Here is a 15,736-nt window from a genome sequence, read left to right as displayed (position 1 = left end):
TATGCCCTTGCTAGTCCTTTCTACTCCCAATGGCACGCAAGTCACCGCTGACAATATCCTTCAGCCAATAAAACGTCCCCTTACCTTTCGGTTGGTTGAAGTGTCAGTTCTTCTGATAACATTTTGTTTCATGTTTGTCCTTATTTATAGCAGTACCAGGAAAAGAGTATTAAAAAAGATGAGTTTTGGGGGAGAGACAGCCGGTGGTGAAAGTGTTATGGCCCCAGGACACTGCACTGGTTTTTGAAAAATTCCCTCAAGGTATTTATTTATTATTCGTGTCTTCTGAAAGGGGTTATTCTGGTGGAGATACGTATGTGTGTATGTGTATGTGTGTGCAGGAATATTTATATGTGTGTATATAAAAGTCTTGGCATAGTTTCAAGTTTTAATGTGCCAAATCTGAGCTAAGAATTCTAGGTCATTCTGTCTGCATTCTAGATGTATATAGGTGCGCTCACATAAATAAGCCAATCAGATTACATATTGTGACAAGGAAATCACTTTAAAAGACTGATATATATTAATTTAAGGTCGCCAAGGAATTCAGCTATGTAATTCCTAAATGAAAACTCAAGTCAGCAGTCAACCTTTTATGGAGTTTAATTACAAACAGGATGAAGAAAGGTATTAGAGATAGAGAGAGAGAGGGAGAGAGAAAGGGGAGAGAAGGAATAGAGCTTAAATACCCCTTCTGTTTAGGCTGGGCCAAAAGGCCCAAGCCCTTAGATAGCTGGGGCAAAGAAAGGAGATCAGTCCCTATTACTCACGTGACCAAAATGGAAAAACAGTCTCAGGGGCCTCCACCTCCAGCTTCCTTCAGAGCAAGCTTCTCAGAGCACTTCTCCAACCACTCAGAGCCAAAACTCTCCAACCAACCACCCCTCAGTCCTCAGACCCCTCTCTCTTTAAGCAAACCATCCAAGTTCCCTCCCCTCAGTTCTCACATCGACCAATCACTGTCCATGTCTTCCCTGTGCCAATGGTGGCTCTAGCTTAACCCAGGACCGCCCAGAGGTCTGTGGCTTTGCACATGTATGTTGAAGGTTATATTCTCAATAATTAAATCTTGATCCTTTGCTACAGCCCTTCCTAAATCCTGTTACCCTGAGTAGGGTAGAGATTGGAATAATTAAATTTTGATCTATGCTGCAGCCCTTCCTAAATCCTGTTAGGACTGAGTAGGGTGGAGATTGTAATTTCTAAGACCTGGTTCTGTCATTCCAAGTATCTCTATTGTATCAATTCTAAAATCAATCATGACTCAAAGAAATTCCTGTTCTATGCTTAAGCATAGGTCAAAGCCCTTTCCATTGTTCAGCAAAAGGTTTCTGTCCTAAAGTAATCTTAAGAAGGGAGGAGGAGGAACCTCCCATGCCAATGGGGTTCACATTCCAATAGAGTTCCCACTATCAATAGGAAATTTTTCAAGTATGAAATTTCCCAATGGTGAAATTTCCAACATTTATAAGTCTAAGAAATTTTAAGGTTTACAATATGCAAATATAATTAATGGGTTGGGTTAAGGGTTTGTATGCTCTTGGATGAAGAGGCATTTTTGATGCCATCCCCAAAGTGGATACAGCTAACATCTACTAAGATTCCATTTGATATAAACCTTCATTGTCTCCTCTAACATCATATTATCTCATAGAGCATAAAAATCCATTTCGCTATTCATTCAATTTTAGGGAGTAGAGTCAGATCAGCCACATTCATAAAAACAAAAGATTTAATGGAAAAAACAGAATAAAATGGGTTAAAAACAGTAAATACTAAGCTGGAATTTAATTTTCTTTTATTAAAATGATGGTGCTTTAAACACACACCCGGTACTTTTCTGGGGGAAAATACACTTTTCATAATAAATGTTTCAGATACATTTGCCATCATATACATATACATAGTATAATTGTGTTTTCTATACATGTGCATGTACACATATATGTGCATACACACCCTTCACCTATATACATATTTTACTAAATAAATAGTTAGAACCATCTCAGGACTTAATAGCGTGTGAACATAGATTTTCTGAGCCCAGGGAGCCAAAGGCTATAAAGGAGGTTGTGGATTCTAAACAAACATGGCATGAATTTATTTAACTAACTTAGATATTCCAGGCCGTGGCTAGAGGCGTCCAACAGACTGAAGGCCGGCTTTCCAAGATCTAAGTGGACAGGCTGGACGGCACCATCTTCTAGGAGCCGAGACACTTTAGAGCTGTTGCTTTCTGACAGCTCCTGGCCCGTGTTTGGTGCAGGCAGGTTCTCATCCGCTGCACAGAGAGGCGCGTCTTCTACAAGAATCTCTGGCTGGTAGGACCCAATCGGAATTTCGGCTAAGCCAACATAGTCGTGATCGGTCACGACTGGGTCATGTAAATGATAATGACTGTCTAAAACGAGAAGGAAGAAATCACGAGTTTATCTTTCAGAAAAGCGATCGTTTAGGGCTCCCCAACAAAGCGAGAGTCCATAAGGATGCCGAGCTACACAACCGTTTCTTTTTCTCATTGTCTACAGAATGAATAGGCATATGAAGAAGAACATTTAGCCATTATAGGTCAGACATGGGACAACGAGCAGTTCTTAAAAAGTAAGATTTCTTTAAAAATCATTGCAGGTTGCTGGATAATTTGTGGTTTCTGAGCTCTACGTTTTCCCTCAGAAGTAACAAACTATAAATTATAAACTTTAGAAATGATGCTGCTCTCAAGGAGTCTGCTGAAAAGCAACGGGCTTAATAAATAGAAAAACCCAAGTTCAAGTCCCTTCTTTAACATAAATTGCTGCTTCTGTGACTTTAATCAACTCTCTACGGACATCATTTACAGAGCAGATGCAGACCTAAACTGGGAAAGGGCACTGCCTCACCAGGAGTTCCCTATATCAATGACATCAAAGGTCCACTTTTTTTAAAATGTGCTTAAAAATACACTTCTGCCTTCAGCACATTTCTGGAAGCATAAGCGGATGAATTAATATAATCTTAAAAGATATCTTAACAATCCTGGTTGAACTCTTTGAGGAAATTTAAAACTCTTCAGGTAACTTATGAAAGAACTAAATTTCTGACATAAACATCGTATTTTCTGGTATCTAGACTGAATGTCCTCCAAATCCCCAAAGCCCAGGTTCTTGGAAATGTGTATGTCTCTGGAAATTGAAGATTATTTAGGTTTGCTCTTAAGATCTAACTAGCAAATGGAAAATAAGATATGGGTGTGCAAGGAGGAAGTTAGAGTTTATTTGAAAATATGAATTAGCCATTTTGGCTCAGAATATAATTGGACATCAGAAATACCCGTGACTACTTTTGCATGTCTTTCTTGGAATAAGAGTATGATCAACTTTATAGTACTTGAGCAACTAACTTGGGGAAGAACATATAACAACCAAACAAAAAGATATTAAAATGCATAAAACTAGTGCAGACTTCCAGGCTAAAATGGCCGTAGCATAGTATACTGCAAGGGGCTTCCTCGCCTTACCACAAACAGACATAAAACTTCTCAAAAGAACAAAAACTGGGACCAGACAAGTGAAGGGGCTCTTCCATAGCTTGAAGGTGGGCAGAGTTTGGGCATTTCCATGCTATAAAGGGAGTAAAAAAAGGGTACTCCTACAAAAACATGAGCTCATTTCCCCTCCCCACTCCACTTAAGATGTGTCAGAGTCAAAGCAAGTGAGGGGCAATCTCTAGGTTCTTGGGGGGCTGTCTGAGGACACAGCAGATTTACACCAGAAGCAGCAAAACTTGGGACCCCAGGAAGCCTCATGAGAAACACGGAGATAGGGGAGAGAGGGGCTGCAATTGCAGACTCAACTGAGACGGCAAAGAGGCCTCAGGGAAAAAAAGGCTCCATAACTCCATACAAAGACCAACCTGCCCTCCTTACTCAGACTTCTGACTAGGAAGAAAAGAAAGAACGAGTACAAAAATGGCCACCAACACCCAGGAAATACAATCTGCAACTACAAAAAACAAACAAACAAAAAAACAAGAAATGAACCTTGACCATCCATAATTTCTATGGAGAAAAAGACCAGACTACCAAGGATACAGCAGAGGATGACAAACAAGCAAACATATCTAAACCTTCCCAAAAAATGGAAATTGGTCACAAGCTCTTGAGGAGCTCAGATTTGAGATTATGAAGAAGACCAAATAAACTTGTCAAGAAAAGTGGGAAATAGTTTAAAATTAAACTAACAGTTTAAAAGACAGAATCTTCCACTTGGAAAAAGAAGCCCAGAAATCAAATGAAATGATAAGCAAATTGAAGACCAGAAATGACCTGCTGAAAGCCATGAAAAGCAGAATACACTAAACTAAGAAGGAAAATCAAAAGATCATAGCTGAAAACCAGTCTTTAAAAACTAGAATTGGGCAAGTAGAAGCCAACGATCTCACAAGACAGCAAGAATTGATAAAGCAAAGTCAAAAGAATGCCAGATTAGGAGGAAACAAAAAATATCTCATTGAGAAGATGGCTGACATGGAAAGCAGGTCCAGGAGAGACAATTCTGCCTACCTGAAAACATGGAAATAAACAGAAACCTTGATATTATACTACAAGGAATTATCCAAGAAAACTGCCCTAATATTCTTGAACAAGAGGACAAAAATAGACATTGAAAGAGTCCACAGATCACCCTCTACAATAAATCCTCAAAAGACAACCTCCAGGAATATAATTGCCAAATTCAAGAGCTTCCAAGCTAAGGAGAAAATACTGCAAGAAGTCAGAAAGAGACAATTAAGATCTCAAAGACTACCAATCAGGATTACACAGGATCTGGGAACCTCCATACTAAAGGACCACAAGGCTTGGAATATGATATTCAAAAAGGCAAGAGAATTGGGTCTACAACCAAGGATCACTTACTCAAATTGTTTATATTCCTTTATGAAAAAATGATATTTGTAACTCTGAAAAACTGTATTAACTATCATAGTAGTTAAAAGAATTATCCATAGGTAGTAGTTGGGGTACTAAGTTGTTTATGATGATATGTAAAAATAGAAAGGGTGGGGTTGAAGATGGCACCAAGAAAACTTGAAGGAATAAGAAGAATAGGATAAATTATATGACAAAGAGGTACATGGGATGGGAAAGGGAAGAATACTACTATAAGAAGGAGAAGAAGACAGTGCTAATAGGTAATACTCAAACCTTATTCACAGTGGAATCAGCTCTGGGAGGGAAGAATATCTAGATCCATTGGGGTATCAAAATTCTATCTTACCCTACAAAGAGGTTGAGAGGGAAAAACTAAGGGGAGGAGTCGGGTGGGGAGTACCAAAAGGGAAAAAAAGAGCGCGGGGAGGGAATTTAATAGACCCTAAAAAAATAAGAGGGGAATGTGAAGGGAGGGGGTGGAAAGGGAAGTAAAACACAGGTGGGGATTAGGGGTAATGGACTGAAAGCAAAAAACTAGTGTAGAAGGCCATAGTGAATGAAGGAAGGGACGATTAGGAAAGGAAATCAAAATGATGGGGAGTACACAGGTGGTAATCATAACTCTGAATCTGAATGGGATGAACCCATCCATAAAACAGAAGCAAATAGCAGAGTGGATTAAAACCAAAATCCTATGATAAGTTTTCTATAAGAAACACACATTAGGGAGGTAGGCAGACACACACAGAGGGTAAAAGTAAGAGGTTGGAACAAAATCTATTTGGCATCGACTGAGAAAAAGAAGGCAGGAGTCTCAATCATTATATCTGACAAAGTCAAAGTGAAAATAGATCCGATTAAAAGAGATAGGGAAGGTAATTACATCCTGATAAAAGGCAGTATAGACAATGAGGAAATATTAGTATTCAATTTGTATGCATGAAATGGAATATCATCCAAATTTTTAAAGACAAATTACTGAAGTTTAAGGAGGAGATAGATAGTAAAACTAGACAAGTGGGAGACCTGAACCTTCCTCTATCAGATCTAGCCAAATCAAACCCAAAAGCAAATAAGAAAGAGGTAAGAGAAGAGAATGAAATTGTAGAAAATTATAGTTAATAGATATATGGAGAAAAATAATGGCAAAAAGGAATATACCTTTTCAGCAGGAAATGGTACATTCACAAAGATTAACCATGCACTAGGGAATGAAAACATGGCAAACAAAAGCAAAAGAGCAGAAATAAAAAATTTAAACTTTTAAGATCATAATGCAATAAAAGTAATAATTAGTAAGCGTACATGGAAAGGCAAATAAAAATTAATTGGAAATTAAAAAATATGATTTTACAAATTCAGTTGGTTAAAGAAATAATCATAGAAACAATAATTTCATTGAAGAGAATGACAATGATGAGACATCATATCAAAATCTATGGGATGTAGCCAAAGCAGTAGTCGGGGGAAATTTATATCCCTGAGTGCACATATTAACAAATCAGGGAGGGAAAAGGTCAATGAATTGGGCATGCAAATTAAAAAACAGAACAAATTAAAAATCCCCAGATAAAAACTAAAGTAGAAATCCTAAAAATTAAAGGAGAAATTAATACAAGTAGAAGTGAAAGAAATATTGAATTAATAAATAAGACTAGAAGTAGGTACTTTGAAAAAATAAAATTGATAAAGTACTGGTTAATCTAATTTTAAAAAGGAAAGAAAACCAAATTAACAATATCAAAGATGAAAAGGGTGACCTCACCTCTAATGAAGAGGAAATTAAAATAATTATTAAGAACTATTTTGCCCAATTATATGGCAATAAATATGGCATTCTAGGTGATATGGATAATTATTAACAAAAATATAAATTGCCTAGATTAACAGAAAAAGAAATAGAATCCTTAAATAATCCCATATCAAAGAAATTGAACAAGCCATCAAAGAACTCCCTAAGAAAAGATCCCCAGGGCCTGATGGATTCACAAATGAATTCTATCAAACATTCAAAGAACAACTAATCCCAATACTATACAAACTATTTGATATAATAAGCAAAGAAGGGGTTCTACCAAATTCCTTTTATGACACAAATATAGTACTGATTCCAAAGCGAGGCAGATCAAAAGCAGAGAAAGAAAACTATAGACCAATCTCCTTAATGAACATATATGCAAAAATCTTAAATAGGATACTAGCAAAAAGACTCCAGCAAGTCATCACAAGGGTTATTCATTATGACCAGGTACGATTTATACCAGGAATGCAAGTATGGTTCAATATTAGGAAAACCATCCACATAATTGACCATATCAATAGCCAAACCAACAAAAATCACATGATTATCTCAATAGATGCAGAAAAAGCCTTTGACAAAATACAACCCTCATTCCTATTGAAAACACTAGAAAGTATAGGAATAGAAGGGCCTTTCCTAAAAATAATAGACAGTATATATTTAAAACTATCAGCAAGCATCACCTGTAATGAGGACAATTTAGAAGCATTCCCAATAAGATCAGGAGTGAAACAAGGATGCCCATTATCACCTCTATTATTTAACATTGTACTAGAAACATTAGCAGTAGTAATCAGAGAAGAAAAAGAAATTGAAGGTATTAAAATTGGCAATGAGGAGACTAAAATTATCATTCCTTGCAGGGTTTTCAGGGGATGCCGGAGAAAAAGCTCCTTACCAGCTCAGTATAAAGCTAGATCCAGAGCAGCAGTCAATGCTAGTAAAAACTCCTAAGATCCCTTTTTCCTTGTCAGAATCTTTCCCCAGGATTTGTGTTGCAATTCTCCTTTCCTTTTAAAGCCAATCCATACTTTCCCCCTATCCCTTACTTCTATTCCTACATACTTAACGAATCCTAGAGAATCAACCAAAAATCTAGTGGAAATAATTAACGACTTCAGCAAAGTTGCAGGACAAAATAAACCCACATAAACCATCAGCATTTCTATGTATTTCCAACACATCTCAGCAGCAAGAGTTAGAGAAATTCCATTTAAAATCACCCTAGACAATATAAAATATTTAGGAACCTATTTGCCAAGACAAACACAGGAATTATATAAACACAACTACAAAACACTTTCCACACAATTAAAACTAGATCTAAACAATTGGAAAAACATTCATTGCTCATGGGTGGAATGAGCTAATATAATAAAACTGACAATCCTACCCAAACTAATTTACTTATTCAGTGCCATACCTATCAAACTACCAAGAAGCTTTTTTACTGAAATTAGAAAAAATTATAACAAAGTTTACTTGGAAGAACAAAAGATGAAGAATATAAAGGAAAGAAATAAAAAGAAATGTGAAGGATGGGGACCTAAGCAGTACAAGATCTTAAACTGTACTATAAAGCAGTGGTCATTAAAACAATATGGTACTGGCCAGGAGACAGAAGGGAGGATCATTGAATAGACTTGGGGTAAATGACCTCAGCAAGATAGTGTACAATAAATCTAAAGATCCCATCTTCTGGTACAAAAACCCACTATTTGACAAAACTGCTGGGAAAACTAGAAGAGGTTAGGTTTAAATCAACATTTCACATCCTACACCAAGATAAATTCAGAATGGGTGAATGATTTTGAATATAAAGGAAACTATAAATAAACTAGGTGAACATAGAATAGTTTTCCTGTCATATCTATGGGAAAGGAAAGATCTTAAGACCAAGCAAGAGATAGAGAATATTAAAAAATGAAAGATGATTAATTTTGATTACATTAAATTAAAATGTTTTTGTACAAACAAAACCAATACAAACAAAATTAGAAGGGAAGCAACAAATTGAGGTAAAAATCTTTATAACAAAAACCTCTAACAAAAGTCTAACTACTCAAATTTATACGGAGCTAAATCAATTGTACAAAATATCAAGCCATTTCCCAATTGATAAATGGGCAAGGGCCATGAATAGGCAATTTTCAGATAAAGAAATCAAAAAACTATCAATAAGCACATGAAAAAGTGTTCTAAATTTCTTATAATCAGAGAAATGCAAATCAAAACATCTCTGAGGTAACACCTCACACCTAGCAGATTGGCTATTCTGACAACAAAGGAAAGTAATAAATGTTGGAAGAGTTGTGGCAAAATTGGTACATTACTGCAGTGCTGGTGGAGTTGTGAATTGATCCAACCATTCTAGAGGGCAATTTGGAACTATGCCCAAAGGGTGCTAAAAGACTGCCTGCCCTTTGATCCAGCCATACTACTGCTGCATTTATACCCCAAAGAGATAATAAGGGAAAAGACTTGTACAAAATTATTCATAGCCACACTACTTGTGGTGGATCCAACAGGACCCAGCATGCAAAACCCATGGGGAAGCTGACACAGGATCCTAGTCTCCATTGTGTTGGGTTCAGCTCAGCATAGTACAGATGGTGAGGGGCTGGAGCAGAGGCTGTGGATTTTGAGACTAGCTTCCCATGCCTTCCACGTAGGGATAGCTGACCAGCTCAGCCCCTGCTCCTGAGCCCCAACTCCTGCAACTTTGAAAAAAACATGGCGTTTCCCCCCTCATTTCTTTTAACTTGATTGCAGGTGGGGCTTTAGAGGAAGAAGTCCAAGCTTTTGTGCAGATGCGATATCACGCGCCCCCTGACAGTCTGTACTTTTCTAGGTGTGCCACACCAGGGGACATTGACTCATGCTCCTAGCTGCCATGACCGCAGCCTGGGGACTGGAGGCACAGCGTGGAGGGGTGGCCCCCTAGGGATTAGTGAGAGGAGGCCCTAAGACCCAGCACACTTCCCCTGCCCCTCCGAGAACCCACTGTAGCAGAGTGTTGGGAATTTGCATGCTCGGTAGTTTGGGAGCCAGACCTAGAGACAGGAAAAATCTAAATGTGAGTTACTCACAGTAATTAGTGCCCCCAACTTTAAATAGAAAACACATGGCCACTAGACTACCTCTGGGGGAGGGGAAAAGACTAAATATTTTCAAGGAAGTTCTCTTTTGAATTTTCTTTCCTCCCTTTCCCCATCAAACATTCTTTAGGACTGAGCTAAGAGGAAGTGTTGGTAGTATTGGTGGTGGTGGTGCTGGTGGTGGTTTCTCCCTTCCCCCCTCACACATTCCTTTCTCTCTACTTGTTTAGATCAGGTCTAACCTCAAGTGTGTTAAACTCTACACACAGTTATAGCACCACCCTGTGGTGAGAAATAAAACTGCAGGAAATTTAAAAAAATTCCTTTCCTACTACTATTACTCCTAGTGATCCAAAATAATAATATTAAATTGAATACATTTAAATATAAGGATTAGTAATAGTTAAATATTAATATTATTGAATTAAAATTAAAACCAAATTTCTAAAATTAAACAAAGCCAAAATTAAATTGAATTAAATGCATTAAGGAATAATTTTAGAACACAATAGTATTAATAATACTATCAATAACAATAACTATTAATTTTCCATAACTATTATTAGTCACTAGAAACTATTATTAATTAACATTAATAATTGATATTTGTTCATGATTATTTACTATTATTGATCAATAACAATTATTATAATAAATACACATTCATTATTAGTACTATTGCTATTCAACAATATTTAGTTCCTTATATTATCTTTTTTTTTTAACCTACTCTCATTGCCTTCCACAGTAACATTGAAGAAATTTGTGTCTCCATTTTTTTATGTTTTAGGAACTTTTCATTGTTTAAATTGACCATTTAGCAATACTCAGACTAGCTTAAATAAGCAGATTAAGACAGAGAGACAGACTAGACACTATGAGAAATACTGCAACAAATGAAGGGAAATCAGGAAATATTCCTCCAGATTCACCACTGCATACACTTTTTAATTCTTGGGATGATCTTAATCTTTCTAAGGATAATTGGATGACAAAGAAGGAAGCTAGAAAATTTTGCAAAGCCTAGATGGACATATCTTATACATGGCCAAATATGGCTCTTTTGACATCAAGATCTTAAAAGATTTTAAGTTAGTCATTAAAAACAAAGATTTGAAAGATTGTAAATACTGGCTCCTGTGGGCATATCATAGTGATAAATCAGCCATCCCCTCTAATGAGGAAACCATTCTTTCTTTGGAACCAGGCAATTCTGGCTTAACTCCTTCAGTTCCTCCTCCTGATCTCTTGATTAGATCTAGCAAGAAACACACCTTATCATCCTACCTGGATTGTGAGGAAGTTTCTCTTCATACTGACCCAAACCAGGACTTGAACCCTTCAGCTCCTCTCTCTGTCAGACCTCTCTCATACCCCACCCCTCCCATCCTCTTTCCTCCCAATCTATATCCCTACCCTCCCTTACCATCCCACTACTCATACCCTCAAGAGTTTTCTCCTCACTACCCAGTGCCCACTCATTTTCCCTATATTCCTATCCTTATTCTCTTGGTCATCCTTTTCCCTACTCTCTTCCCCTTGACTGATCTCACCCACCTTACTATGACTCTTCCCCTAGACCTCACCCATCTTACTCCTCTCCACCACACCCCCAGCCTTACCCCTAATCTTTTTGCCCTGACTTCCCATCCCCTGACCAGTCCCTCCCTATCCATTTGCCCACCCTACCTTCCCCTACTAGCCTCACTACAACCCAATCCATTGAACTCCAGAAAACAGGCCAAGCAGCAGTTATCATAGATGATTTGAATAAAGGTCTATTTCCTTTAAGAGACATCCCTACTTATAATATACTGGGAGATTTACTAAACATTAGACATCATGCACCTTTCTCTCCGTAGGACAGTGAGGGATTCAAAGAAAAATTACCTTCCTTTGAATCTTAGTCTATACTACTCATAAATAAGGTTGAAAGCATTTCCCGCACATATAATCCCACATGGATTGATGTGGAAGATTTGCTCCAGGCCTTGCTAATGGAAAGGGAAATAAATAAGATTCTTTCTCTTGTGAATCAGGCACAGGGAGAGGGAACACCTAGTTGGCCAAATGAAGATACCAAATGGAACTCCTAATTCAGAGCAAAATTACTTACAACTATGCCAGGCTAGAAATGCATTACTAAAATCTATGAGAGAGCTTGTTCTGATAGGCCTGGTACATGACTAAAGGCTGTACTTTGGGGGCATCAGCCCAAAGAGACAGGCCCAACCAGCTCTGAAGGTCAGAACTTTTCTTCCTCTGTCTACTGCTAAGACTTTGAACTTAAAAAAACTAGCACAGATTAGCATAGACAGGAATAACAGAAACCCTCCACCAGCCTCTGAGGCCTGACCTTAGCTCAAAGCCGAGAGAGCCTCAAACCTCATCTAGGGAAACCCCTTTTCCCTCTTCCCTGATACCTCCATAATCCAAACTTGTAATTAAAATTTATCTTTATTTGAATATCGCAGTATCCTGTCACATTTATTGTATTTACTGATTGTTTTAAGATTTAATTTTAATTTTTAAATTCACATATTAACCTAAGCTATCATGTTCCATTTTACTATGTCACCCTCAATTATTATATTATGGCTATTAGCTATATTCTCTGCTACATTGTCTTTATTTGTACCTTTGCCCTATGACTGGACTGGTGATAATACCATTATAAAATTCCATAGACAAGTTGGACAAACTCTTTTCCAGGGAAAAGGCATTGGTCCTCATGGGTGCTGGGTGTGTCATCAGATCCATTGGAGCTCTGTTTTGTTATGGGCAACACTTCCAGGCCACAGTAATGAGATGTTACCACAATTTGCAACACAAGGAGGTCACATGTTGTCTAAACAGACTTTGGCTCCTTTTGCTTTTGTTAAATTGTCACATTAATGATGATGGGTGGACCCTATCAAAATTATTATGACCTGTATCAGTGACTTGAAAAATTTGATGAGCTAAAAATCTCAATTGATTTTAATGGGTCTTCAGAAGTAATTTCCAGATATCTAGGAGCCGCACTACCTATGGCTGATCATTTGCCCACCTCAGACTTGTGTGTAAGAAGAGGTAAGGGTTCATTGAGTGAGTAGCAGTAAGTACATAGGAGACAAGGCACGGTGCAAACATACTATTGCATTCCCTACCTCCACATTTATCTGTGCTAGAAATACGGCTTAAAAATGAAATGGATGGGAAGTATAAATACATGCCTTTTATGGCAATTACAATCTCATCCCAGAGGAAGGAGGATTTCCCATGAAGTTTGGTCACCCCTGGACCGTTCTATATTTGTAACTCCTCAGCTTACTCTACCCTTCCACCAGGATGGTATAGTACTTGTGGTTTGGCCTATGTTATTCCATTTATATTTGTGCATGATCAAGATATGTTGGCTGGATAGACAAATCAACAGCCAGAGTTCTAGGCTCTGAGTGGCATTCTAGACCCAAGAGGTCAAGACCAAATTCAGTAGCCTCTTCATCAGCAGGACAGTGGTTTTTCTGGGCTCTCCTGCCAAATTTTGGAATGAGGGCAGTAATAGACTCTGTTAGGAATATCTAAGCTGAGGTTGAAAGATTGGCTCAAAACACAGCTCAAGCCATCTCCCAAACCACTAAAGCCGTCTCTTATCTACAGGAGGAGATTGACTCTAGCAAAAACAGTCTTACAAAATTGACTGGCCCTCAACATGTTCACTGCCGCATGGGGAGGTGCTTGTGCATTTATTAATCAGTCTTGTTGTTCTTATAGAAATAGGTCTGGAAAACTTGTGACAAATATCCATGAGCTTCAAAGGCTTTTTAATAACACACAGCAAGTAGCTGAAGAGATTAATGTTAATCCTAATAATAGCTGGTAGAACCTCTCATGGCTGCAAGGAATGGGTTTGTTTGCAGTTATTCTGAAATGGGTCCTTATAATTTGGGGGATTTTGGTACTTCTTAGAATCTGTATTAGTTGTTGTACTACTGTTTTTAAAAGGTTTTTACCTGGTGAAAAAATCATGTACACTCACACTGGATCCTAGCCAAGTTAAGAGGGATATAAATCTCATTTTTGATTGAGCACCTTTTCTGTTGGGCCTCTGCTTGGCTAAAACATTGTCACATGAAATGTGAACTATGAATTATGATTTTTAATTATTTTTACTTTATATTCACAATAGAATATTTGATTTTTTTCTTCTTCTTTTTTTCCTATCCTTGGTAATACTTGAAGTACATGAAATCAGTATTAATACTTTTGACTTGAAGGATAAGGCTTACAAGATAAGTTTCCAGTATCTATTAGCCCTGATAACTATATATACCCCAAAGCTTTAGTCTATGGAAACCTGCCATTTATTGATAAATGTTATGGGACTTTCTTTAATGATTGTGTCTGATTCCAGGATAGCCACTATACAGAGCCAAATACCATGAGGTCAAAAAGGACCAAACCAATCGAGGGAGAATTGTTGAACTTCTATGCCAATACGGAAGGACTTGAATCTAGTGTGAGAATCTAGGTTGTGGTGTTTGACATACATTAAGATGAAGGACTCCTTGTACCACACTCCTTGTGCAATATTCTGAGTCAAGTACCTCAGTTTGGCTATCATCCTGGCACCCCCTATCTCTGACAGTGAAGGTACAATCAGACCAGAGAATGATTTTTCCCACTTGCTGCTGAAACCTAGTCCTTTCTCTCTTATAGTTTGGCAATTTTCTGTAGACCTGGCTGCAAATGGGTAAAGTACTGTATTGCTGCTATTGTCCTACAGGCTTGTGGGACATAAGTCACTTTAATTAGATCTTGTTACTGATTCAAGAACCTATTATAGGTTTATTTTATTTTTTACTCAGAATTTTATACATCTAAGATTTTTATTTTTTTTATTATTTCTGTACTTATTTATACATAATTTAATTTTTGCTTTTATTTGGGATTGGGGCTAAGGAGACAAACGAGGTCTGCTTTGGACACGTTTGGCTCCGGGCATCCATCTGACGCCCACTCTGGAAGGCAGTACTCCCAAGGGAAGCAGTAGAGAGGGAGGAGAGAAGAGGCCCAGCCCAGGCCCGAGGCTGGAATCTGGACAAGGTGGGGGAGAGCAGGAGGGCGAGCCACAGGGCCGCAGACGGCCGGAGAGGTCAAGGAGCAAAAGCAGCAATCGGCCCGGTCAGATTCTTCCCGGCCCTTCCCATCCCCCACAAGCCCTTTTGCAGTTCCATTCTCATCCCGAACCTCTTTGTGACTGTGGCCGCGACCACAATCCAATGACCAAAACGTCCTTTTACTGAATTAGAGAAAAGAATAGCAAGTTCATTTGGAAGAACAAGCGGCCAAGAGTACCCCCGGGGCTCGTGAGACAGTGTGCGTGGAGCCGGCACTCTCTTCACTACCAGGAGCGCTCTGGAAGAACTGAGCCGCAGACAAGCGTACCAGTGACTCAGGACAGTCGCACAACTGTCGCAAAGTGTCGCAGTGCCCCGCTCACTGCTTGGTCAGAATGATTAGGAAAGCAGCCAGGCTGACACTGGGAGGTACACCATTGACCGAGGAGAGATCAAAACGGAAACAGCGTGACCTGAAGGGGATATCCGCAACCCGGAAGGAAACCTGATGTTTGTCAGAGTAGGAGAGAACTGAGAAGAACCCACAGAAAGCATTGTGAGCCGCCAAGTGAATACTCGGACGACTTTCAATTTAAAAATGCTTGTACAAATAAACTCCTGTGGGCAAGACCTGAAAAAGCAGAAGGGGGGGGGGCAGGACATTTTATGGGCAGTTTCTTGGATATCTACGCTATACAGAGAACGCTGTCAAGAATGGATACTCAGTATTGGCTCCATGAGAGAAGTGAGGTAATAAGGACTGAGGCACTTGTAGGTAAGTGACCTGTCCAGAGTCACACAGCTAGGCAGTGTCTGTGGCCACATT

The 15,736-nt window shown here is 38.5% G+C and overlaps 1 protein-coding gene across 4 annotated transcripts in view; it reads right to left on the bottom strand.

Annotated features, from left to right (window-relative positions):
- Nucleotides 1–1,781: 1,781 nt before the first annotated feature.
- GIN1 (gypsy retrotransposon integrase 1) overlaps nt 1,782–15,736 on the bottom strand; it is a 49,843-nt gene continuing 35,888 nt past the window's right edge. For all 4 annotated transcript variants that reach the window (XM_007486243.3, XM_016431287.2, XM_007486244.3 and 1 more), the window contains one exon: nt 1,782–2,401. In XM_007486243.3, coding sequence (XP_007486305.2) covers nt 2,109–2,401 — 293 coding nt within the window. In that variant the 3' untranslated portion in view covers nt 1,782–2,108. The remainder of the gene's footprint in view (nt 2,402–15,736) is intronic.

This window comes from Monodelphis domestica, chromosome 3, assembly GCF_027887165.1.
Source record: "Monodelphis domestica isolate mMonDom1 chromosome 3, mMonDom1.pri, whole genome shotgun sequence".
Taxonomy (NCBI): Eukaryota; Metazoa; Chordata; class Mammalia; order Didelphimorphia; family Didelphidae; genus Monodelphis; species Monodelphis domestica.
Note: the sequence above shows the minus strand (reverse complement) of the source record. Positions and strands in the feature narration are given on the sequence as shown.